This window comes from Diabrotica virgifera, chromosome 10, assembly GCF_917563875.1.
Source record: "Diabrotica virgifera virgifera chromosome 10, PGI_DIABVI_V3a".
NCBI classification, from domain to species: Eukaryota; Metazoa; Arthropoda; class Insecta; order Coleoptera; family Chrysomelidae; genus Diabrotica; species Diabrotica virgifera.
This window is the reverse complement of record NC_065452.1, coordinates 95,685,624-95,712,617: the sequence shown is the minus strand read 5'-3', so window position 1 is coordinate 95,712,617 and position 26,994 is coordinate 95,685,624. Positions and strand designations below refer to the sequence as shown.

At 33.6% G+C, this 26,994-nt stretch overlaps 2 protein-coding genes across 2 annotated transcripts in view; one reads left to right on the top strand and one right to left on the bottom strand.

Annotated features, from left to right (window-relative positions):
- The window catches only part of LOC126893274 (uncharacterized), a 518,645-nt gene that overhangs the window by 291,655 nt on the left and 199,996 nt on the right, over positions 1–26,994 (bottom strand). The gene's annotated exons all lie outside the window — the stretch shown is intronic.
- LOC126893277 (cathepsin L-like proteinase) overlaps positions 1–26,994 on the top strand; it is a 39,368-nt gene that overhangs the window by 2,316 nt on the left and 10,058 nt on the right. The window contains exons 2-4 of the mRNA XM_050663294.1: positions 6,353–6,455; positions 11,215–11,556; positions 26,429–26,708. Coding sequence (XP_050519251.1) covers positions 6,369–6,455; positions 11,215–11,556; positions 26,429–26,708 — 709 coding nt within the window. The 5' untranslated portion in view covers positions 6,353–6,368. The remainder of the gene's footprint in view (positions 1–6,352; positions 6,456–11,214; positions 11,557–26,428; positions 26,709–26,994) is intronic.

Sequence of the window (26,994 nt, the reverse complement as noted above, 5' to 3'; positions counted from 1 at the left end):
GAAGACCATAATTTGTTTAAACAATTTAAAAAAAAAATTTCCCAAAAATCCATGATTTTAATCATACTATCGTTATTATTCATAAAAAAAGTTAGGGTATATTTTAATAAATAAATTATCTTCAATAAATAATTATCTAATAAAAATCATTTATTTACTAAAGTGTACTTTAACTTTTTCTATGATCATTAATGATACTATGATTAAAAAATGGATTTTTGTAAAAAAAATATTTTTTCAAGAATTGTTTAAACAAATTAGACTGTTTGTTAATTAATAAATTTATAAACAAATTGCATATTTGTAATGTACGTAAAAATTACATACAGATTAAAAAAGAAAGAACAAAATCCATTGAGTTGATCCGGAGATACAGAAAATTATATTCGTTTGAAATTGCTTTTTCGGTATTTTAACTCATTGGATTTGTAGGTTCCCCCTAGTAATCGTTTGAACTAGATTTTCGATAAATCGTAGAGGATGCTGTGAAGGTACAATGTTCGTGCAAATTTTTTAAGAAAAAACATAAATTCCATTCTTTAAAATGGCGATTAATGAGGTTCCTTAATTATTATAAACAAATTAGCTGTGAATTAAAAAAACATATGGCTAACTTTGTCCCAAATGAACCCAGCTTAAATTTTTTTATTTGTAAACTCGTGTTAAAATACTATATTTTCGAATATATTAAAATATTGTTACTACGGACAACATTTTTAAAGTTATTCTAAATGTTTATAAACTACAAAATTTCAAAAATTTGGCATTAGGATTTTTGACTATGTTAATTATTTTTTATCTTTTTTTAATACATTTTGATACTATCACTCTTCTACTTTCATTTGGCATACTCAGGATTGCCCTATCTTCATTATTTTCTGTCTCATCTTATTGCAAAATCAAGGTCTCTGGGATAAACAAATAGAATAACTCTTAAACTAATTAATGGATCGATCTCAAATTTTGAAGTTTTATTAAGTACGCCAATACCCAACTTTGGGTGAAACACTACAGTTCTAAGGTAGTTTTAGTAAAAGTTATTAACAAATAACGATTTTCACTTATTTTGCAGTTTTCGTACCAACAAATTAACTTTTTAAATTTCTAAAATCGGCATTTTGAAGGTTTTTCAATGTTCTAAAAAACTGAATTTTGTAATTTTATGTCAACTATTTAGCTTTTGAATGAAGTGCAAAAAATTGAAAAAATCGCGATTTTTGCACTAAATTGATAATAATTAAAAAACGGATGCGAACTCTAGGCAGGAGACAGGTAGGTTTTCTTCCTATAGGTCTACAATAACTAAAAAAGAAGTCAGCTACCTGGATCTTTGAGTGTCCCGAGAAAATCCTTATTACCATGGACTAATTAGTCTAATTACAAATCGAATATTTCAAGGTGAAATCATTTAAAAATTAAGCACTTTTCGGGAAAACCCCATTTAAACTTTTTGAAGTGTTTATAAGAACCTTTATTTCAATTGTTTATAAAAGTTTCTAGCATTAAAAGTAAGCGAGTTACGCACAAAATAAAGTTACACTCTTTTTTTTTGGTAAAAAAATCATGAAAATCTCCCCGTGTTTAGCTCCCCAAATGAAATTAATCGCTACCGCTTTACAAACAATTTACTTACTTATCTATTTTGTATATGATCTGTCAGTCTCAATTGTTTAAAATGCTTATTTTTAAAAGGGTTATAGTTGAAAAAGCTTGAACGGGTCATTAGTCACGAGTGTATGCAAATTTGGAACAGCCAAATCTTAACCAATTTTTGTCTTACGGAAAAACAACATGAAACTAGCATTTTTAAAATAGCAAAACCTACATTTTTTACTGTTTAAGATTTTTCTTATCAATAATACTTTTTAAGTTATTTTGAAGAAAAGAAACTTTTCAAAAATTTTTGGAAAAAACCATTTTTTTAAAATAAGCACTTTACTAGTCAAACCAGTCAAACCTACAGATCATATAAACAATACACATACAGTTAAAATAAATGGTAAAGGGATAACGATTAATTTTATTTAGGGTGCTAAATAGAGGGAGGTTTTCACGATGTTTTTTACCAAAAAAGGGGCCAACTTTTTTTTTAGTGTAACTCGTTTATTTTTGATGCTAGAAACTTTTGTAGAAAATCTTTTCTTAGATACTTTAAAAATGTTAATAAGCTTTTCCCGAAAAGTGCTTATCTTTTCGGCGATTTCGCGTTGAATTATTCGATTTGGAATTAGACGACTAAGAACGTATTTTTCATGAGCTACAACTTTGCTTTTACTTAATTTATGGACTTTACTGATACACCATTTTTTCGCTATTGTATAAGCTACACTTTTGCTAAGAATTTTTTTTTCGATAAAATATTTACTTTTTGAATTATTTGCAAAAAACGGTCTGCAAATGTAGGTTTTTTTGTCGAAAAATCAACATTTTTAATCACAAATAACTCGAAATGTATTGACTTACGTAAAAAACTTTATAGAACGAAAGTTGCTTATAATCCGTCAATTTATCCATTTCCGCGCTTATTTTAAACACGCCTTTTTCACCCCCCGAGAAGAGGTGGCTGTCACCCCCAAGTAAAAGCAACCAGCGGCACAAATTCAACTTTGGAGGGTAAGTAGAACCTAAATCCAAATTTTCATGCAATTCGGAGTTGCCCCTGAAAAGTTACACTCCAAAACATTCATTTATTGGGCTAAGAGTGTTTATTTGATTCTGTCTGAACCACTAAAATTCAGTTCTGTAAACTTTTTTATAGTTCATTTTTTATCAATGATAGCTTATCAGAGCCAAAAATGCGAAGAATAGCGTACGATAAGCCTGATAAGTCATCTCCTAAAATTGTTCCTAAAGATAATCCATAAGAAAATTTACAAGCTGTGTCAAAATCAAATTTCCCCCAACCAGTTCAGGTTCATAAATGCAGTTGGTACGAGAGAGGCTTTGTTCTCAATACAAGTCTTATTCCAGATATGCAGAGGCGTTTGATCGAGTACAGGTTCGAATATGTAAAAATCATGCATGGAGTGAAACAAGGCTCCATTTTGTCTCCTCTAATCTTCAATCTCTACTTTGAAAGAATATTTATCGAAGCTTTGCATGAAACTGAAACATGTATTCCACTAAACGGGTACCGGATAAACAACGTCAGGTATGCAGATGACAAAATAATATTTGCGGACAACCTAAAAAACCAACAAGTCCTTATGAACAAAATGACGTATTACAATCAACAATATGGACTCAATATAAACGTAAAGAAGACAAATCTTATGATCATTAGCAAGAAAAAGATAAAAGAAGGTCAAGTCTACATCAATCAATCCCTTGTAGAAAGAGTGACGCGCTACAACTACCTCGACTACTAACAATTTAAGAATGGACCAACAACCTAGAGATAATAGCGCAACGGAAAATCTAGATCCACCTTCAACCAGATGGGGGCCTTCTTCAAGAGCCACAACCTCTCTCATTGCATAAAAGTAAGAATGCTGCGGTGCTACGTTTTCTCTGTCCTTTTTTATGGCGTTGAATCATGGACCTTGAACGAAAATATGTGCAGAAAATTGAAAATATTTGAATTGTGGCTATATCGGAGAATACTTAAAATCCCGTGAACTGACCGGGTCATAAATTAGGAAGTCCTCGGAAGAATGAAAAAGAACTGAGAGATACTGACCACCACCACATCTCGAAAGATAGAATACTTCGGACAAATTATGCGAAATGAATCCAGATCTACCCTCCTACAAGCCATTCTACAAGGAAAAATATTTGGAGAGTAAGGTCCAGGAAGAAGAAGAACATCCTGAGTAAAGAACCTCAGAACCTGGTTGAATACAACATTTGTACAGCGTTTCTTTGCTGCTGCAGGTAAGGTAAAGATTGTCATGATGATGGCCAACATTCATCATGGATAGGCACATCAAGAAGAAGGAGAAGCTTATAAAACTGTTTTGATCTCAGAATTGAGACATGTCATTATATATTTTAAATTATAACTATTTAGTTGGAGAATGTCGGTCAAATGTCTTAGCGAGCTGAGGCGCTTGATCGACAACTCTAGTGGATTTATGATTGATGTTTGATCCCAGGCCCGGTGAATACGACGTCAGCGTCGCGTCGTAGTCTTAAATTCTACAGAATGGACGGCTTGGTCTCGAATAAGCAGGTGTCTGACCGGCCTATGTAGGAGCGGTACGGCAAGGAATAAGGGCTTGCGGCTTGGTGATACTCCTCCATAGATCCCTACCGGAAGGTCGTTGATCCCTAATAACGGTATATATATATATATATATATATATATATATATATATATATATATATATATATATATAATATATATATATATATATATATATATATATATATATATACATATATATATATATATATATATATATATATATATATATATATATATAAAACTTGGTTTAATAATAGCTGACTCAATTTAAATTATTTAAGGAGGAGAAAATAATTGGGTAACCAGCTGAATATGGACAAAGTGTACTCTTTTTACTTATTCCAATATATTTCGCCCATTTTGAATTTTAAAAAAAGAATCTTTCTGGAGATGGCTTTTATAGCACAATGTGATAATTGCATCAACAAAAAATCAGACATTAATCACCTGAGTGAAATATACTCTTATTTACTATTCTTAGACAAAAATAAAAATAATCAAAATTTAACAGGTTTAGCTAATATCTCTCACTTAAATAATTAATAATATTGATTGCTGATAACCTATTTTAACTGTTTAACTTAATAGGATAATGACCAAAAAAATTTGACTGACAATTAACATAAAAGTAAATAAATAATGTCAGACCTTGTTTTCAATTCATTGTGTCAATATATAAATTTTATCTATCATCATGTATATTTTAAATTATGGACTTTTGTGATATGTTATTTCTGTATTTTAGTTTTTTATCATTTTATTTATATTTGCTTCTTTTAAAACATCGTGACAACAATTCTCACTTAGTAAGTATACTGCTAATTCATCTTATGTACCTACCTAATAACAAACATTGTAGCTTTCCCTGATGATGCCCATGAAAATGGGCGAAATATATTGGAATAAGTAAAAAGAGTACACTTTGTCCATATTCAGCTGGTTACCCAATTATTTTCTCCTCCTTAAATAATATATATATATATATATATATATATATATATATATATATATATATATATATATATATATATATATATAGTTGGAGAATAATTCATTTATTTAAATAAAGTCAAATGTTTATGGAACTAAATAATTTTGTTAGTAGACAATTTCAATATGTCCTTTTGATTTCATAATATATTAAAGCAATTTTGGTAGCAACCTTAACCTTTAATTACCCGGGCACCAAGTTATACCATAACTACATGCGTGGCGTACTTTATACGCCACAAGAGAATACACTTAAGAACAGCGGATTTGTTTATTTTTTTTTTTGGAAAAAATACACTTAGTTGTTTGTTATAAACCTTATTCGGCATCAGTGAATACTTGGAGTTACTTCTCAGTAAGCCAGTTGAGATTTATAACTGGAATCTGATTCCATGTTAAATAAAATTACTAATAAAAAATTTTTTGAAATGTGATTTTTTACATGAAGAAAAGTATTGTTTATAAAGAAAAATATATTTTGTGCCATAATGACTAAAAACCAATTGAAATATGTACTTATATCACTACTTATATTACTATAATCGTGGCGTATATTGTCCACCACCAGAAACAACAAACAATACACTGTAAATTACGATCTTCCCAAAACGCCGATTATAACGAGACTAAAACCAATTGTAAAGCACATTCCAGTGATAGGTTAGAGAGATAAACAAAGTCAAAAATAAAATTTTTAAATATATTTGCAGTAGAATTCTTATATCTGGCGTACAAAATACGCCAGCGCGTGTAGTTAAAGGTTAAAAAGACCGATAATGAATTAACAGATTTAACAAATTAACAAATTCTGACTATTGCAGACAATTATGTTTTTTAAGGAAAAACAGCTTTAGATTTAATTCGATTCGGGGGCCACTATCATCGGCTGGCCAAGGTTTCTGCTTTTCAGCGTCTTCAGGGCCGCCTGTGGTATATCCCGAAACGAACTAATTCTGGATATCCCACTAGGAAAAATAATAAAATATATGCGTACGGACGTGTTAGCGACATCTATCTAGAGAAAGAGAAAATTCTCTATAGTTCGTTCTACTTTTTTTAACTGAAAATTTTTTCGAACCCCAAAACTTTCAGATATTTTCCTTCCACTCTTATTTAGGCTAATTAATTATAATATTATATTTCTATTTTACATTTTAAATAAGACTCATTAATTAGTTGTAGAAAAAGCATCATGAACTTGTTTGTTGTTATTGCTTGTCTAATTGCGGCAGTATTGGCTGAACTGGATGATGATTACGAGGAATGGATTTCTTTCAAGGTAAGTCTATTGTTTTACCTCTTGTAATACTAATTATGTCATTTGAAATTACTAGGCTTTGGTTACCTTAACCGTCAGCAGTTATGTTCGCCTTATTATTTTTTCTATTTGAAGTTTTTGTGGCATGTTCCAGAATCAGCTTCCATTCCTTCCTATCCTTTGCCTTGGTTTTCCAATTTCGCACTCCTAACACTCGCAAGTCTCTTCTCCTCACTCCATCCGGTCTCTGGCTATAAACGTGTTTCGACGGCTCCACCTCATTCATTCTCTCTGAGCAGTCCCGGATTAAGAATCTTGAGGCCCCTAGGCAACCCAAGCCATGAGGTCTCATAAAAAACCTCCACATTCTCGCTCCAAAGCCCCGGATAACGCCTCCATTACCGAGAGTTATTCCTTATATATATATATATATATATATATATATATATATATATATATATATATATATATATATATATATATATATATATATATATATATATATATTGGTGGACATCTTGTAGACCTTAACTTTTATTTTGTTTCATTTTGTAACAAATTTAATAGTTTTAATTTTTATGTAGACCGTTCACCCGTTGCATTTATAATTATTAGCGTAAGATAAATCTTAAAAGCTACTGACACATCTGGAAGCTTGGATTCGAGTTGGTTCTCATAAATAACCCAAAATTACTGTGAAGCAGGAATAAAGTATTTCCCTTGCAACTCTTTAAGCAGGGCTATACAATATTTGAACTGCACTAGTTGATCTTCAATTTCAGGTTCAATATCATCATCATCAGGGTAGTTTTCATGTAGTTTTGAGGCACTGTTTCTTATTTGAGTATCACTCAGTTTTGGAAAAACACACAAAACACCAAATACTGAGTTCACTTACTCGTACGATGGTAACCGACAACTCAGCTCAGTAATTAGCTTATCCAAAATTGGTAGACACGTTTTAACCTTTAACTTTTCTCCACCCTACAAAACAATTGATTGGAAATATTAGCATTATCAAAGTGTAGTTTTCTTGCTCGCTTTCGTTTAGGTACTCTCGTCGGAATATTCAGAGTATCGCAGATCGAATGCCTTCTGCTGGTAGTAAGCAAAATTATCTCTTTGGTCTTTTAAGAACTCCAAAAGTGAATTTAGAAGCTGAACTGTAGTTTGAAGTTCGATCTCTTCTCTCTGTAATAATTTACTGACAGCGTTGATCCGTTCTAAAATTGTTACCCAAAACTCATTTATTATGAATATTTTTTTGTCATTTCTTTCAACAAACATGTAGCCTCATGAACTGTTTCAGCTTTCTGATTAGTGTCTTCAGCAAGAGTATGAAGAGCAGATTTGAAGGCGTTGTAATCTTTAGACAAAGCTCTTGTTGCATCAGCTCCTGCACTCCATCTAGTGCTGCTTGTTTTTTTAAGGGACTGACGATTTAAGACGATCTCCAAAGGTTACCACACATCTTCAATACAACAGCCAAGAAATACAATAATATGATATGTAATATCAATAGAAAAAAACCAAATGTATGACAACATCTAAATATTCACTACGATGTAAAATCGAAATTGATAGGAAAATAATAAAGCAGGAAGCAAGGTTTAGATATCTGGGAACAGATATAACCAGTTAAGGAGATGTTGAAGAGGAAGTACGACAACAAAGCTTAAAAGCAAGTAAAGCGGCGGGATCTCTTAATGACACAATCTGGAAGAACAAACACCTAAGACAAGACACAAAAGCAAGAATCTCTAAAGGCGGGTTGACATTACTTGTGAATAACGAACGTGGCTCAGGCTTACGTATTTTGCCCGTGCTATTGTTAGATATTTTATTATCTATTTTCAAACTCGAGCAGTACATTTCAATTTATGCAATGCATAGATACAAATGTACCGCTCGAGTTTGAAAATAGATAATAAAATATCTAACAATAGCACGGGCAAAATACGTAAGCGTAAGCCACGTTCGTTATTCACTAGTAATGTCAACCCGCCTTAAAGCAGCAATTAGACCTATATTGACATACACGTCGGAGACAAGACCTGACACATCTAAAACGAGACGATTACTAGAAACAACACAGATGAAAATACTCCGAAGAATATCAGGGAAAATTCTGTTGGATAGGGAGAGAAGTGAAAACATAAGAAGATCCATACAATGTAGAAGACATAAATGGGTGGGTGACAAAACGGAAACAGGAGTGGAACGAACACATTAGTAGAATGGCAGAGAATAGGATAGTACGAATAGCACGAGATAAGTTATCAAATGGACGAAGAAGTATTGGCAAACCAAGAAAAAGATGGTGCGATAATTTAAACAATTTAGGAGGCTCATATTGAAGAAGGAACAGGCTTTAAACCCTACATACAAGAAGGAAGAAGAAGAAGATTTAATTCTAATTATTATTTTTTCGTTTTGGGCCCTGCGAGGCCCCCCTTGGGGTCTCGGCCCCTAGGCAACTGCCTACTTTGCCTAATGGTTAATCCGGCACTGTCTCTAAGTGGCCTAGCCACGCAGCCTGTTTATTTTGATAGGTCTACCAATACTAAGTCTTTATAAATATGTCTGAGGATTTTACGTTAAAAACAGACTAACCGTTCTTCAGCAATTTTTGTTATCGTTTCTTCAGCACGTTTCTGACGTGTAGGTGTCGGACTTGATTAGAGTTCTGTATATCAATATTTTTATTCTTTTTGTGACTATGTTTGATCTTAAAAGTTTCATTAATCCATAGTACGCTTTTATTTGCTATATATTTTACGTCTGTTAATTTCTGCAGTTACTGTATTACTTTGGTTGATTTGTGAGCCTAGAGATACGAACGCTCTTACTCCTTCGAAAGTATATGTTCCAACCGTTAGATCTTTGGGTTCTGCTACTTGATTATTATTTGTGACCTTCATATCTATCTATCTAATTAGCCTTCTTCGGTCCATCTTTGGACATAGGCCTCCCCAATCCTTTTCCATTCTTCTCTGTCTGTCGCTACAGTTATCCACCTAGAGCCCACGTGCTTCTTGACATCATCTGCCCATCTCATTTGTGGTCTTCCTCTGCTTCGTTTATATTGCCACGGTCTCCAATTTATGAGAATTTTGTTCCATCGGTCTTCCTTTTGTCTTATAGTGTGTCCGGCAAATCTCCATTTCAACTTTGCAACTTCTTGTCTAACATCCCTAACTTTGGTTTTCTCTCTTATCCACTCGTTTCTCTTTTTATCCAATAGTTTTATGTGCAACATTTGCCTTTCCATTGCTCTTTGCGTCTTTATGATCTTGTCCATGTTTGCTTTTGTAAACGTCCACGTTTGGGAACCGTAAGTGAGAACAGGGAGTACGCATTGATTGTATACCTTGGTCTTAAGATGTTGTGGATATCTTTTGTTTTTAAGGATGTAGCTTAGTTTTCCAAATGCCGCCCATGCCAGTCTAACTCGTCTTTTGATCTCTGCTGTTTGGTTTTCCTTGTTAAGTTTTATAATCTGACCCAGATATATATAATCATGAACTTGTTCTATTTCATCTTGTCCGATCCTCATTGTGATGTCCTCATCTGTATTTGTTATGATTTTGGTCTTGCTGTAATTCATATTAAGGCCTATCTTTCCGGCCTCTATGTCCAGTTCTTTCATCATTTCAAACAATTCTTCTTTTTTATCGGTTATCAATACGATGTCATCGGCGTACCTTAGATGGTTCAAGCGTTGTCCACAAATTTTTATACCTTTTTCTTCCCATTCTAATCTTTTAAAGATATCTTCCACCTTCAGACCTTCATATACTTAGTTTTATTAGTGTTAATTTGTAGCCGCATTCATTTTGTTGCTGCTTTCAATGCCGTGAACGATTGAACCAGGTCCGTCTTTCTTCTTGCTATGATATCAATGTCATCCGCATACATTTGTACACTCTTATTAATAATGGTACCTCTTGTTGTTATTCCAGATTCTCTAATAACTTTCTCCAGGGCAATGTTGATTAGAAGGCACGATAGGCTATCGCCCTGTCGAAGTCCTGTTTGTGTCTGGAAAGTTCGTGATATTCCATTCTGCACTCTAACCTTACACTCTAACGTTGAGAGGGTTGTTTTCACCAACCTCACTAAGTGTATTGGGATATTAAATTCTACCATGGCCTTATATAATGCGTTTTATAACATATGTTATAATATTTTTTTTTGTGTTCAAAAGGTTCTTTTATGTTCTTTAAAACGCTTTTATCAGTACTGTTTTACCGACATGCCTCACACAAGTAATTCAAACGCTGTTTTTGCAAACTGACGTTGTCTGACCATCTTCTTCCATTTCGCGATTTGTCTCTTGCTATTCGTACTATTTTATTTTCTCTCATTCTTTCTATGTGTTGATTCCATTCTATTTTTCTTCTTTTGGTTCACATGTTTATTTCTTCTATACCACACCTTGCTTGTATTTCCTCGCTTCTTACTCTGTCTATTAGAGTATGGTTTGTTATTTTTCGTAAGACTTTTATTTCTGCTGTTTCCAGCAGTCTTTGTGTTTTCGCCGTATCTGCTCTTATTTCCGCTGTATACGTCATTATTGATCTTATTGCTGATTTATATATCCTGGTTTTCGTTTCCGTTGTGAGGTATTTGTTTCTCCAGATTGTGTTGTTGAGACATCCTGCTGCTTTCTTTGCCATGTTTACTTGTTTTTGTACTTCTTTTTCCACTTTTCCGTAGCTTGACAGTTTTATTCTCAGTGATTTAAACGTAAAATATTTATTGCAATTGTTGTTTTTAGGATAAATTTGGAAAGCACTATGGAACTGAAGAAGACAAATTCAGATTCCAAATTTTCCAAAAGAAACTTCGGGGCATCGAAGAGCACAACGCCAAATACGAAAGGGGAGAAGTAGAATGGTTCAAGGGTGTTAATCAATTTTCTGATTGGACCAACCAACAGCTGCGGTCTTTAGAATCTTTACGGTTAATTAATACAAGAGAGCTAAGTAATAACAGTTTGGGCGTTTACAAAGCTGATCCAAAGGAACGATTAGCAGCGTCTGTTGATTGGAGACAAAGAGGCGCAGTTTTAGCTGTCAGGAATCAGGGTAACTGTGGAGGATGTTGGGCATTTAGTGCTGTAAGTATATTAAATTATAAATTAAATAATTATAAATTTTATACTTAACAGGTGGTATGAAAAGTTTGTAGGCTGACACAGATGGCACTTTATCTATCTATCTAATCAGCCCTAAACATCCATCCTTGGATATAGGCCTCCTCTTCCTTCTTCCATGCCTCTCTATTTTGGGCAATTTGCATCCTTTTTGATCCAGTGTGTTTCTTCAGGTCATCTGACCATCGCATCTTTAGCCTTCCCCTTTTTCGTTTGTGGTTCCACGGTCTCCAATGTATAATCATCTTAGTCCATCTTTCATCCTTCTGCCGCGCCGTAGAGTGTGTCCAGCGAACTTCCATTTAAGCTTTGCTACTTAGTTGAGACATCTTTCACTTTCGTTTTGTTACGGATCCATTCGTTTTAGATGGCACTACTGGTATTAAATCCAAATGCAATTTATGTTAATTTAAAAAAATGGATACAAAGGAATAGTGTGTCTTATAAAGCATTGATTTTTGGCCAAAAGAATACCGTTAAAGCCAATACTTGGCTTTATATACATTATTCGGACTCTGTACCACGAAAATCAACCATTGAGAAGTGGTTTGCTAAGTTTAAAGAAGGCGAAATAAGCACCGAGGACGGTGCACGCAGTTGACGTCTCAAAGAAGCTGTTACGAAAACAGAAAAAAGTCCACAAAATAATTTTGAGTCCACATAAAGTGAAGTTATATGTGAAGTTATATAGTTATGAAAACTGCAACTTTGCCTCGGAACCAGACGGATAAACACAAAAAACGACCAATGCAATGTAAAAGGAATATGAATATCGGAACTTGGAACTTGGAACGTCCAGAGTTGGTATAGGCCTGGAGCTGCCACAAATGCTGTGAAACAACTGGAGAACATAGGAATGGATATAACAGCAGTCCAAGAAATAAGATGGCCAGACGATGGAAATATAAAAATAAGTAAATCCACCATATTCTTCAGCGGTAACAAAAACGAAAGACATGAATTTGGAACGGGATTTGGAACGGGATAGGAAACCTATAAACGAAAGGATATGCTACATCAGAATGAAGGGAGAACGATACAACATCTCTATCATCTCAGCTCATGCACCAACAGAAGAGAAGGATGAATATATCAAGGATGACTTCTACGACGCGACGCCCTAGAAAGAGTGATAGATACGATGCCCAAACAAGATATGCGCATAATCTGCAACGATTTTAATGCTAAAATAGGCAAAGAGCCTAGCCTACACCCCACAATCGGTAAACATAGCCTCCACAATATATCCAACGATAATGGCTTAAAACTCACAGAAACTGCAGCAGCTAATAATATGTTAATAAAGTCAACTATGTTTCCGTATAAAGACATTCATAAGCAAACCTGGATCTCAAACGACCATATTACTCGAAACCAAATTGACCACATCATTGTAGATGCCCGACATGGGAGCAATATCATAGACGTAAGAAGCCTCAGAGGAATAGACGGAGACACAGATCATTACTTAGTCAGAACAAAAGTCAAATCCAGAATATCTAGCCACAAATACAACAAAACAACAATGAACCCACAATGGAACATGGACGAAATGCAGAATACAGAGAAACATCAAAAATATATAGAACAACTTGAACAAACCTTGAATTCTGAAATAATTTACAATGATATAATGATATAGAAGAGCTGTGGGAAACGACTGCCGAAATAATAACCAAGACTGCCGACAAGATCTTTGGAAGGAGTAGGCAGAAGAGGGCAAAAAAATGGTATGAAGAGAAATGTCGGAAACAGCTGGAAAAAAGACAAATCGTAAGGAAGACATGGATACAACTACAAACAGACAAAAGTAAAAAAGGAATACGACGACTGCCGAAAAGAAACAAGAAAAATGATACGCACAAAGAAAAGAAATTATGAACAACAAAAATATAAAGCTATGGAGAGAGATCGACCCAAACCAGGCTCCAGAGAATTCTATAAAGCAATTTCCACTGAGAAAAGAGTACATCGAACCAATTCTATCCATACACTGAAATACAATCAAGGCCATATGATAATCGACGATAAAGAACTAACAGAAGAATGGAAAGGGTATTTCAGGGACCTTCTAAACATCATACAGGAAGAACAGCACAAAGAAGAGATCTATGTATATCACAGCAGGCATGCCCGTCGAAAATCTCTCTTTTGAAGAAACCCAAAAGGCGTTAAATAAGCTGAAAAATCACAAAGCGCCGGGTACGGACGAGATACCAGCAGAACTTCTGAAATATGGTGGAGACGCAGTACATCTCCAAATCCACCACTTAATAACACAAATATGGTTAGAAGAAAGGATACCAGCACGATGGAAGGAAAACATCATAGTGCCCATCTACAAAAAAAGGGACAAAACAAAATGCGCGAATTATAGAGGAATTTCACTCCTAAACAAGCCATATAAAATCCTCTCAAACATCATTCTTAGTAGACCAACCCCCTATTCTGAAAATGTGCTAGGAGAATATCAAGCCGGTTTTAGGGCAAACAGATCCACAATAGCTCAACTATTCACGCTGAAACAGCTTCTAGAAAAGGGATGGGAGTATAACAGACCCATAAGCAGTCTCTTCATAGACTTTCGACAGGCATATGATAGCGTAGAAAGAAGCCAAGTATGGAATGCCATGGCGGAGTTCTCAATAGCAAAGAAACTCATTCGGATGACTAAAGTATGTATGGAGGGTGGAATATCAAAAGTACGTGTAAATAATAAACTGTCTGACAGCTTTGAAATCAACAATGGACTCAAACAGGGTGATGCGTTATCTCCACTACTTTTTAACCTTATATTAGAGAAAGCCATGAGGTCGGCCGAAATAAGGACAGAACTGCTATCGGTTCAAGATCCCAAGTTATTCCTAGCTTACGCAGATGATATTGATTTCGTTGGAGACTCCATCCTATCCACAAAAGCCATTTTCAACAAGGTGTAAGGAGCAACAAGCGAAGTAGGGCTGAGGATTAATGAAGAGAAGACGAAATATATGTGTATAAATAGAACGACACGAAGAGACAGGATAGGACAAAATGTCACGGTCAACACCTTCAATTTCGAAAGAGTACAACGTTTTAAGTATCTGGGGGCCGTAATCACAGGTGACAACGATGTTACTGAAGAAATAAAAGACAGAATCCAATCAGCAAATCGCTGTCTATTCGAACTGGATAAGCTTATAAAATCAAAAAATCTTACAAGAAGTTCCAAGATCAAAATTTATAAATCCATCGTCAGACCAGTACTAACATATGGATGCGAAACCTGGACCATGACCAAATCAAACGAAGAAAAGCTCAGACGTTTTGAATGAAAAATACTTAAAATTTTCGGACCTTACCACGACATTAACACAAACAAGTATAGGATCAGAACCAACATCGAGTTAAAAGCACTTTACAATGACACCGATATTGTCCAAGAAATTAAATCACAGCGAATAAGATGGCCACGTGCACAGACTTCATAACGAAAGACTTGTAAAACTGGTATGGGAGGAGATTCCTACAGGCAAAAGACCACTTGGACGTCCCAGAATGCGATGGAGAGATAACATCCAAGCAGATCTCCGGAAAATGAACATTCCATTTGACCCTAGGTTGATGAAAGACCGAATAAATTGGAAGAAAGTTGTACAGTCAGCCAGGACCCACCCAGGGTTTTAGTGCTACGTGATGATGATGATGATGATGATAAAGTGAAGTTGTTCGAGATAGCTGAAACTCTAAAGATATCAAAGGAACGTGTTGTATATATTGCGCATGAATCTTTGGGTATGCAAAAGCTCTGTGCAAAGTGGGTGCGGGGACAGCTCACAATCAATTAAAAACAACAACGAATTGATGATTCTGAGAAGTGAGAAGCGTTTGAAGCTCTTGTAAACTCTAATAGAATAGTCTTGAAGCTCTAATAAAACCGCATTTTTGCGTCGATATATTACAATGGATGAAACATGGCTCCTGGAGTCCAATCGACAGTCTGCCGAGTGGACTGCACTTGATGAACCGACTCCAAAGCGTGGAAAGGAACAACAGTCGGCTGGCAAGGATATTGCGTAAGTATTTTGGAATGCGCATGGTATAATATTCATCGACTATCTTGAGAAGGGAAAAACCTTCTTTTGGAGGTTTTTTGGAGGCAAAGAAAGTGCTATTTCATCAAGATAACGAACCGTGTCACAAGACAAATTGTATAAAAAAATGATACTGAAAATTTGTATGGCTGCTATTGTATCGCCCTCGAAGATGACTACATATTATGTTGAAAAATAAAATCAAATCTTATCAAAAAAAGTTCTATGTTAGCCTAACAACGAATAATACAGGGTGAAATTTTGAAATTACAGTGTATGTAAACCACTTATGGAATAAAATTTTTTGTGTCCTTATTTTAAAAAGTTATAAAAAACGCTAAGATACGTCAACTTTTAAATTTAAATATGCTCTCTTTAAACATTAATTAAAATATACGGGGTGATTCACACAAGTCTATCATAGTCCATGATCTTTAATTGTAATGAAACACCCTGTATATTTTTATGTTTTTCGAATTTGCTAAATAACTTCATCACAAAAAAGTGTATTGTATAGGGCCTATTATGAATAATACAAGATGAAATTTTAAAATAATATAGGTTAAATTTTCGTCAAGATATTAAATAGGTACCTACATAAAATTTTGAAATTATCTAATAATTTATCATACTTTAAATTATAGTAAATTATGTATATAATAATGGTATTTTAGCTAAATAAAGACATATATTTTCTAAACTAAGTATAAATAATACTTTTTTTTTTGTTTTTGTATCTTTAATGGAGTTTATGAATAATTTAAAATTTTCACCTTTTCAAAATTTCACCGTGTATTATTCATAATGGACCCGAATAATACATTTTTTTTTGAGACAAAGTGATAAAGTAGCTTCTAAGCACATAAAAATATACAGGGTGATCCATTAAAACTAAAGATCATGGACTATGCTGTACTTGCGTAAATCACCATTTAAATTTAAAAGTTGACCTGTTCCGGCATTTTTTATCATTTTTAAAATAAGGACACAAACAATTTTATTCCATAAGTGGATTCCATAGTTAATAATTTCAAAATTTCATCCTGTATTGTTCATAATTCACCCTACATGATTTAGTTAGTTGAAACCAGGTTGTTAAGCAGCTTTTAAAAATATAAAAATATACAGGGTGTTCTATTAAAAATAAAGCTTATGGACTCTGTTTGACTTTTATGAATCACCCCGTAAATTTAAATTTGTCTTTAAAAAGTGCAGATATTTATTTAAAAATCGACGAGTATCAGCGTTATTTATAATTTTTCGAAACAAGGACAGAAATCATTTTATTCTACAAGTGCCTTCCACACTGTATAATTAGACGTATATTGCCTAATAATAAAAAAATCATGTTTCTGATTGATTTTTATTATTAGAATATGTTCTCAATAATTATATTTAATCATACTAAAGAAAACAGCACTTCTAGAAAGTTTCACAACTGATATTAAAAGCTGAAATCTCCAAATCATAATTGCAATGCATTCGAAATTTAAAGGATCTACTCACAACGTGACGTCATGCGCGACCTGAACGAAATTAGGATCGCTCCATATAATATCTTGGGTTATTGTATCATGATCATTACTGAGTACTATTTATTGGTCACTTACGTTTTATTCATTCAGTCAGTTACCAGTGGCGTAGCTAGCCTAACAGGGGCAAAGTTTGTCGCGGGGCCCTTTTTCACCACTGATATGGCATAGTGCTAAAAAATGTTTAACAAAAGAAGCAAAAACGCTTATATAGAATAGAATAGAAAATATGCTTTATTGTCATTGAAAGTTTTACAATTTTATACAAAGCTTACAAAGATTAGAAAAAAAAAACATAGCAAATACAGTTTACTGAAATTACATAAATCGTCAATATTATTACAAAATAAAAGATGATGAAATAAAACAACAATATGGGAGGTTTCATTAATAATTGGAAATATTTTAACTGTAGATTCGTGGGCTCAAAAAATTAAGGGTTAACCCAAATCACCTACTCCGAAAATACTACCTAGGGGAGCCGGAGTTCTTTGAAGATGGTGTCTTTAATTAGTTTTTTAAATACCTCTAGAACACTTCTATTTAGAAAAACGAAAACTGGTACATCTAATTATCTTCCAGAGATAAATCGATTTCATAAATTGCGAATTTCTAGTACCGGTCATATGCGTCCTCTTTGGGTAGGGCAACGGTTATTTTATCGCATAACTGTTTTGCCTTTGACTTTTATGCATTTTTGACACTGGATTATTAGATCGTGAGGTATTCTAGTACTAAAAGTTACCCTTGCAAGTCGGTATGATACATCGTTTTCTAGAAAAATCGATTTGAAAATGTTTCGTTCTTTGAATTTGAACAAAGATTGAAAAAGTTTTCAAAAAAAACGGTGTATTTTACCGACCTAAAGCAAGAGTGCCTTTTATTACTTGAACACCTTACAATTTATTAATCCAGTGTCAAAAATGCTTAAAAGTAATAGACAAAAAAGTTATGCGATAAAATAACCGTTCCCCTATCAAAAACGGACGCGTATGACCGGTACTAGAAATTCGCAATTTATTGAGTCAATTTATCTCTGAAAGATAAATAGGCGTACTAGTTTTTGTTTCTCTAAATAAAAGCGTTCTGGAGGTATTTAAAAAAACTAATTACAAGACGCTTTCTTCAAAGAGCTCTAGCTCCTTTCGGAAGAATTTTCGGACTAGGTGATTTGGGTTAAATCTTAATTTTTTTGAGTCCAGGGATCTACAGTTAAATTATTTCCAATTATTCATGAAACCCCTGTATGTTGCAAAATTTAAATAAATTGCAAATAGCATAATACAACCTTAGGAAATAATAGGTGCTGCATATAACACACAAATTTAGATATTAATAATAAAATAAACCTAATAAACTCTTATAAACCAAAGTCGAAAAATAGATTTGAATTGTTGAGACCCATTGTTTTAAAATAGATTCAGTTTTTTCAAGCCAAGAGTACATGGACATTGAAAATGAACGTAAACGAAGAAGCTCTGTACTTTTACGGCGAACGACCGGCAAATACATAGACATACTTAAATACAATTTATAGATAAAGAACAGATTACACGAAAATATACGCAAACAATACGGAGTGTTTCAATGTTTCAAATATTCAAAGGTAAAGCGATTACAAATATTGCAATTTGACATTATACATTATATAATGTCTCACACACAGCCAACGGTAGACAATAAAAAATAGCTTGAAAACAAGAATGCTCTGTAGTTATAGGAAGGCGAGAGGCAAAAAATACATAGGAACCTGTACATAAATACAGGGTGTAACGAAAATACAGGTCATAAATTTAATCACATATTCTGGGACCAAAAATAGTTTGATTCAACCTAACTTACCTTAGTACAAATGTGTATATAAAAAAAGTTACAAAATGAAAATCGATTTTTTCCAATATATCGAAAACTATTAAAGATTTTTTACTGAAAATGGACATATGGCATTCTTATGACAGTAGCATCTTAAGAAAAAATTATAGTGAAATTTGGACACCCTATAAAAATTTTATGAGGGTTTAGTTCCTTTAAGCCCCCCCAAACTTTTGTGTACGTTCCAATTAAATTATTATTGTAGTACCATTACTTAAACAAAATATTTTTAAAACTTTTTTGGCTCTTAATACATTTCCGAAAAGTCCGAGATATTTTGAATATTTGTCAAATCCACCACATATTTGTATATGGTTAAGTACGATTATGGAGACTTGGTAATAATATAAAAATTTATGTATGATTTACATTTTTAGGTATATTTTGAACCCTATTAAAAAAGAAGTCATATCTCGATAAAAGTTGCCTTCTCGAAAAAATACAAAGAGGCAAAAAAGTTTTAAAAACATATTGTTTAACTAATGGTATCACAGTAATAGTTTAATTGGAGCGTACACAAACATTTGGGGGGTTTAAAGGAACAAAACCCCCATAAAATTTTTATGTAAACATATTAAAAAAGAAGCCACAACTCGATAAAAACTGCCTTATCGAAAAAATACTAAGAGCCAAAAAAGTTTTAAAAATATTGAGTTTAACTAATGGCACCACAATAATAATTTAATTGGAACGTACAGAAAAGTTTCGGGGGGTTTAAGGGAACAAACCCCCCATAAAATTTTTATGGGGAGCACAAATTTCACTATAATTTTTCTTTAAGATGCTCCTGCCATAAGAATGCCACATATCTATTTTCAATAAAAAATCTCTAATAGTTTTCGATATATTCGAAAAAATCGATTTTCATTTTGTAACTTCAAAGGGCTATAACTTTTTTTGTGTACATATTTGTACTTAGGTAAGTTAGGTTCATTCGAACTATTTTTGGTCCCAGAATGTGATTTAATTTATGACCTGTATTTTTGTTACACCCTGTATAGTTTATATAGGTATAGATAAAGAATCAATGTCACGAAAATGTCGATATACAAACAATATACACTGTTCAAAGCGTTTTAATAGTGAAATAATTGTAGAATATTTTTTTAAATTTTGAAGGGAATTTTATTTCGACATGCCGCGCTGGGGCCCCTGAATGTCGGGGGCCCCGTATAATTGATACGGCTGATACGGCGGTAGCTACGCCTCTGTTAGTTACAATAGGATTACTAAAAGCTAACAAAAGGTTTGTGACAAAAATTGTTATTACAGCAATTCAGCTCGACAGTTCACACCTTTTGTAGTCTACTTATTTTAATCTGATAGTCCAATTGTGTAGTCTTTATACAGCGTGTCTACTTAAGTTGGAAACATATGGGAAACTTTTTTGTTATGCATTTTACGAAAAAAATTTATTCTTTATAAAATGTTCTGCATGCTCTAAAACCTAAGATTCAATCATCAGATATCAAATTTTCTCAATATTATACGAGTTATGTCAAAAAATATGAACTTCGTTCAAGAGTAAAGTACCTTTATTTCTCTCAATATCGAAAATTCTTATTATGAAAAGTTGTTTGGAAATATAAACTAAGATCAAATATGCAATTACATTGTTCTAATTGGAAAAAAATATTTTCCAAATTTTTCTCAAATTTATTGATACTAACTTCGTTTTTATTTATTACACATACGATAACTCTTTTATTATTACTTTTACGAAAAAAAGGTATTCTTTATAAAAAGCTCTGTATGTCCTAAAGCCGAAGATGCAACCATCAGATATCACATTTTATTAACTTTTTACGAGGTATGTCAAAAATTATGAATTTCACTCAAAAGTAAAGTACCTTTATTTTTCACAATATTGAAAACGGCTATTAAAAAAGTTGTTTAGAATTAAAAACTATGTTTTGATATGCAATAACATCCTTCTAATTGAAATATTGTGAAATATAAAGGTACTGTAATCTTCAGCGAATTTCATATTTTTTGACACACCTCGTATAAAATTAATAAAAGTTGATATATCATGGTTGTGTCTTAGATTTTGGACCATGCAAAGCTTTTTATGAAGAATAACTTTTTGTCATAAAATGAATAATAAACGAGTTATCATATTTGTAATAATTAAAAACGATGTTGGGTATCCATAACTTTGAGAATTTTTTTTTCCAATTAGAAGCATGTAATTGCATATTTGATCTTAGTTTTTAATTCCAAACAACTTTTTATCATAAGAATTTTCGATATTGAGAGAAATAAAGGTACTTTATCCTTGACCCAAATTCATATTTTTTGACATACCTCATATAATATTGAGAAAATTTGATATATGATGATTGAATCTTAGGTTTTGGGGCATGCAGAACTTTTTATAAAGAATAACTTTTTTTCGTAAAATTAATAATAAAATAGTTTCCCATATGTTTCCAACTTAAGTAGACACGCTGTATATCCTTGGTTTCTAGTTCCAGTGGCTATTTTTGTTGTAGAATTTTCATCGTTTAATATTTTTTTGTAGAATATTATGAACCATACTTTTTGACTTACTTGCATTGCTTCTAGAAGTTCTTTTAAGTTAGTTATTAAAACTATGCAGTGGCGACTCGTGGCCTTGGAGACAGGGTCGGCAAGGTTTTTTGTCTCCTCATATAGGTATACCATCAAACTAAAATGCTTAAATCATCATAGGAGATTTTGTTGTTTTTTGTTTTTTTATTTGATGTACTTGACATTCTCTCTTGTTGCATGGTGTTTCGACAATACGTGTTGATTCTTTTGAGACAAGATAAATCCCGTTTATTCGAGGCAGAAATTGATGGTAGTGGTGATAAGAAAATTGATGAACAGTTTGTTATAATGAATTGCAGTACTTACTACATAGGATTATACATACATATTTTGTAACTTCCCACTTTCTGAAAATATTTGGATCGGCATAATTTTTAAGTACCTAACTTGTTATAATAAATATCTTGGAAATTCTTTGGCGAAGGTAACTTTTAAATTTTGAATCGTCAGAGGTCAAAAATTTGCAAATCTTCAAAATTCTAAAAACGAGTATCTATTTGCATATATTAGTAGGTATCCAAAATTTCAAGATATACCTACTCGTTTTTCGAGATATGTATCATGTTGTTGTCTTTTTTGGGATGGTTCGGAAATATCAAGCGAATCCAAAATGTCACTGCGTATATATTGGAAACTACTATCACTACGAAAATCTCTGAGATTTGTACCAGCTTTTGTATTCTATTTTTTGAATAAATAATATCAGTTGACTAATTTTGAACAATAATGAATATCTTGGGCAAACTCTGTCTTAAAAATATTTAAAAGAATATTAAAAGAGTAATTATTTAATAAAGTTCTCAAACCGATTGCTTCACGGATCGAGGTATCGCCAATTTCAAAATCGTCGCCTTCGATAATAAAATCAAAAACTTCCAAAAGCTGTTCACGAAAATCTGCTGCAGATACTAAAACTACCAGAGATAATCTGCTTTGATAAAACTAACCGAGATTTAAAATTTCATCGCGTCTGACAAACTGTTCGCTTTTTTTTTCGAAACAAATTTGTTCTAAAGCAGTAATCCGTTTAGGTGAGCTAAACTGGCAAGAAAAGACGATATTCTTTATTTTTTTACACGTATCATGCAAAACTAAATTCATTATATGCGCATAATAGTGAGTAAATAAAGCTTGTGATGCAATATGTAGTTTTAACTTTTGACTGGAGGCCATTCAATTCACCACACATCACAGCAACGCCGTCATAAGATTGCCCCAGTTTGCCCTACCAATTTATTTTTGATATCAAAAAATTTTAATCTGTTCTCTAAAACACCAAAATATATTCTGCCTTATTGCTTTTACTCACGTCTCTAAAACCTAAAAACCTCTCATAAATATTACCACGTAACGCGTATCGAACAACAATAATTGATAAATTGTGAATGACATGATCATCAGAAGTTTCATCTACTTCAAGCGAAAAGCAAATGGTTTTCTAAATCTCAGATTCAATAACGTTATTCAAAATGTAACTATTTGCTATATATGTATTAGTTCATTCTGTATTACGAATACACTTCGGATCAGAAAGTAAATATTTCTAAATCATTTTCATTATTTTCTCTATAATTACTTTGATTTTTAACAAATGCTTCGATCCATCATGTCCACTAAATGATAATTCCTGGCAACTTAAAAAAAATTACAATATCAATTAAACGACGTAAAACGGCGTGATTATTTTTGACAATTTCTGCCGATGCGATCTGGCGATGCCAAATGAAACACCGACCGGCAGATTTAAATATGCCGTACCTGCCGCTTAATGCATACGGAGAGAATGTATGTTCGCTTGCTCATCGACTTGCTATTTCGTTGAGTTTTACGTGTAAATTGTCAAGCTACGGATGAGTTGGGTACGGCTAGCCGAAAAGTCAGATGAATGGCTCGGATCATTCATTTTTTGAGAAGTCTGTTATGCGCAGGGATCACTTAACGCTCGGATTAATCAAATCCTTTTAAAAACCATGAATAAAATTTAGTCTGTATTATCTGACAGATTTTTTTTACGTCACAGATACAAATATTAAAAAAATCTATCTATATAAATGTGTGGGTCGGCACTGCCGACCCTGACCGGCCGCCACTGAAACTATGTAAATGGGACATCAGTGATTCTCAGTTCGGGTTTAGGCAAGGTTTAGGAACAAGAGAAGTAAGAGTAGCAACACAAGTGCTGGTCCAAAATTGTTACGATCAGAGGAGGGACGTGTTCCTATGCTTTTTAGATTACGAAAAAGCGTTTGATCATGTCCAACACCACAAGTTGATGCAGATCCTCAAGAAATTTGATATAGACCAAAAAGACGACATAAGATGCATTGAAAACTTGTACTGGTATCAAACGGAGCAATTAAAATTAGACAATTCCATATCCAAACCCATACATATAAAAAGGGGTGTTCGACATGGATGTGTGCTTTCCCCTCTTTTATTTAACATTTATTCGGAAGCCATATTTCAAGAGTCTTTGAAAGACGCAGAGATGGGACTAAAAGTGAACGGAGTATTGATCAACAACATACAATATGCTGATGATGGTGCCTTAATTTGTGACAACATAGTCGATCTTCAACAACTTGTCACTATAATCGGAGAATATAGTCAGCGAATGGCATTAGAGATTATTACCAAAATGACCAAATTCATAATCATCTCCAGAAACTTAGATGCACTTGAAAAGTCCACCATAACACTGAATACCAAGTCCATTGAAAGATTGAGCAAATTTAAATACCTACCTGGGAACGTGGCTTTTTGAAGACAGCATCGGACAGGGAAGTAGAAGGTCGCATTGAGCAAGCTCCACAGGCTTTTGTAAAATTCCGGAAGGTACTGACCTGTTCAGAGTTCGATCTTTAACTGAGACTATGGTTTACTAAGTGCTACGTATGGTTGGTGCTGTTATATGGAGTAGAGGGCTGGGCACTCAAAACGATGAGTATAAACAGATTAGAAGTCTTCGAAATGTGGCTTTATCACCGTATCTTGAAGATACCATGGACGGCAAAAATCACAAATGTAGATATCCTTAAAAGAATCAACCAAGAACGCCAACTTTTCGAAACCACCAAGAAAAGGAAAACGGCGTATCTGGGCCACATCATGCGAAACGAAAAATACCAGTTCCTTCAACTTATAATTGAGGGTAAAATTGAAAGTAAAGGAGGAATGACGCAAGCAAATATCCTGGCTCAGACAGGGATTAACGACATACAATCTCTCATACATATTGCAAGAAACGAAGAGTTAATGGAAAATATAATCGCTAACATCGATTAGTGGATTTGCATCTGAAGAAGAAGATTAAAACTATACCATCTGTAAACCAAAGATGATTAATCTATTCTTAATCAACTTTCAATGCTTTAGTTGCCAATTCTACAAACAGAAATTAATGCTGTAACTGTAAGTTACATAATTTGGTGACATTCTTTTCTTGCCTTACACTTCTATTTTTAAATTTCGTTATCTTAGTCGGAGTATGAACTCTAAGTCTCAAAGGTTTGTTGCTATAGTGTCATCGTTTTTAATATTTTGGAATATCTTTAGTCTATTCTCCACTTTCCTCAAACTATTAGGAATGATATTGTTTCTGTAGTATTTAATAATATTAACGATAAAGACTTAATGATCCTTTCAAACGTCTGCCAAGAACAAAAGGCTAAAATCAGAACAAAAAGCGAAACATCTGGAAAAATCAAAATTGAGAAAGGAGTAAGACAGGGATTCTGTCACATTTATTTGTTCTGTCACTTTTGCTGTTCAACGTTTACTTTGAGAAGATATTTAAGAAAACTTTGGAAGGCACCTCAGATGGTATAATTATAAACGGGCAATGTATAAATAACCTGCGATACGCTGATGACACGGTCATTCTGGCAGATAATGCTGAAGCAATGCAACGCCTAATGGATTGAGTAATGACAGCCTGTAGAGAATTTGGAATGAAATTGAATACAAAGAAGACAAAGACGATGGTCATCAGCAAGCACCAAAAGAGAAGGGTGAAAGTCAATGTTGACGGAACAGATCTGGAAAAAGTAACAAGAATAACGTACCTTGGAAGTAACCTTGATGAAACTTGGGACCACTCGATAGAGATAAGAACACGTCTGGAAAAGGCTCGTACACTGTTTTATAAACTGTCAGCTGGATACTATACTATATTTTCACCACGTTGCTCTATGTTGCTGAAACCTGGACAATGACAGAAGCAACACAAAAAATATTCCAAGCATTCGAAATCTGCTGCTACCGTAAGAGTCAGACTATCCTAAATGAGCCATACGACAAATGCGGAAGTCTTGCGGAGGATGAACAACGAAAGAGAGCTTATGCTTATAGTAAAAGAACAGAAAATACAATATTTTGGTCACATCATCGTAAGAAATCAAAAGTATGAACTGATACAACTTCAATCGAAGGCAAAATCAATAGCAAAAGGGGGCAGGAAGAAGACGCATCTCTTGGCTTAAAAACCTACGACAATGGACGAATATGACCTCCATAGAACTATTCAGGGCGGCTGCAAATAAGATTAAATGCGAAAATGTAATGGCCAACGTCCAAGGATAAGGCGCCGTAAGAAGAAGTATTTGGTATTTTCTTTTCAATTTTAATACTATAAATGTTTACAACATAAAATTGAACTTCTAACAAAGGATATTTTCTCCTTTTCTGTTATTTGTTCTCCGTTGTCTACTTCCATTCTACTGTTGACTTAAATATACATTTTAAATTAGACCAAGAAGTAAGATAACCATAAATCTTCTTTTTTAGGCTGCAGCTCTGGAGGGTCAACTAGCAATTCACAAAAAACAAAAAATTCCTTTAAGCCCACAACACCTTATAGATTGCTCCACAAAAAATCACGGGTGTAACGGTGGGTATATGACACTGGCTTTCGATCATGTTAAATCACAAGGTCTAAGCTCTGAAAGGGATTACCCATACGTTGCAAGGGTTACCCAGTGTCAGCGAAATGCACCAAAAGTAATTACTTCTATCTCAGGATACAGGCGAATACGTGCAAGCGAACAAGATTTAATTTCAGCCATTGGTAAGTGGTCATCATCATCATCATCATTATCTCCCAGCCCTTTGCGTCCACTTCTGGACATAGGACTCCCTCATTTTTGTTCATTGTGCTCTATTTAGAGCACTTTGCACCCAATTTATTGACATTTTCTTGAGATCGTCAGTCCAACGAGTAGGGGTCTTCCTCTACTTCTTTTGTCTAATCTCGGCCTCCATTCAAGTTAATCTCTTCGTCCACCTCCCATCACTGATTCGGGCGACGTATCCGGCCCAGTTACATTTCAGTCTGGTAATTCGGGAAATTACAA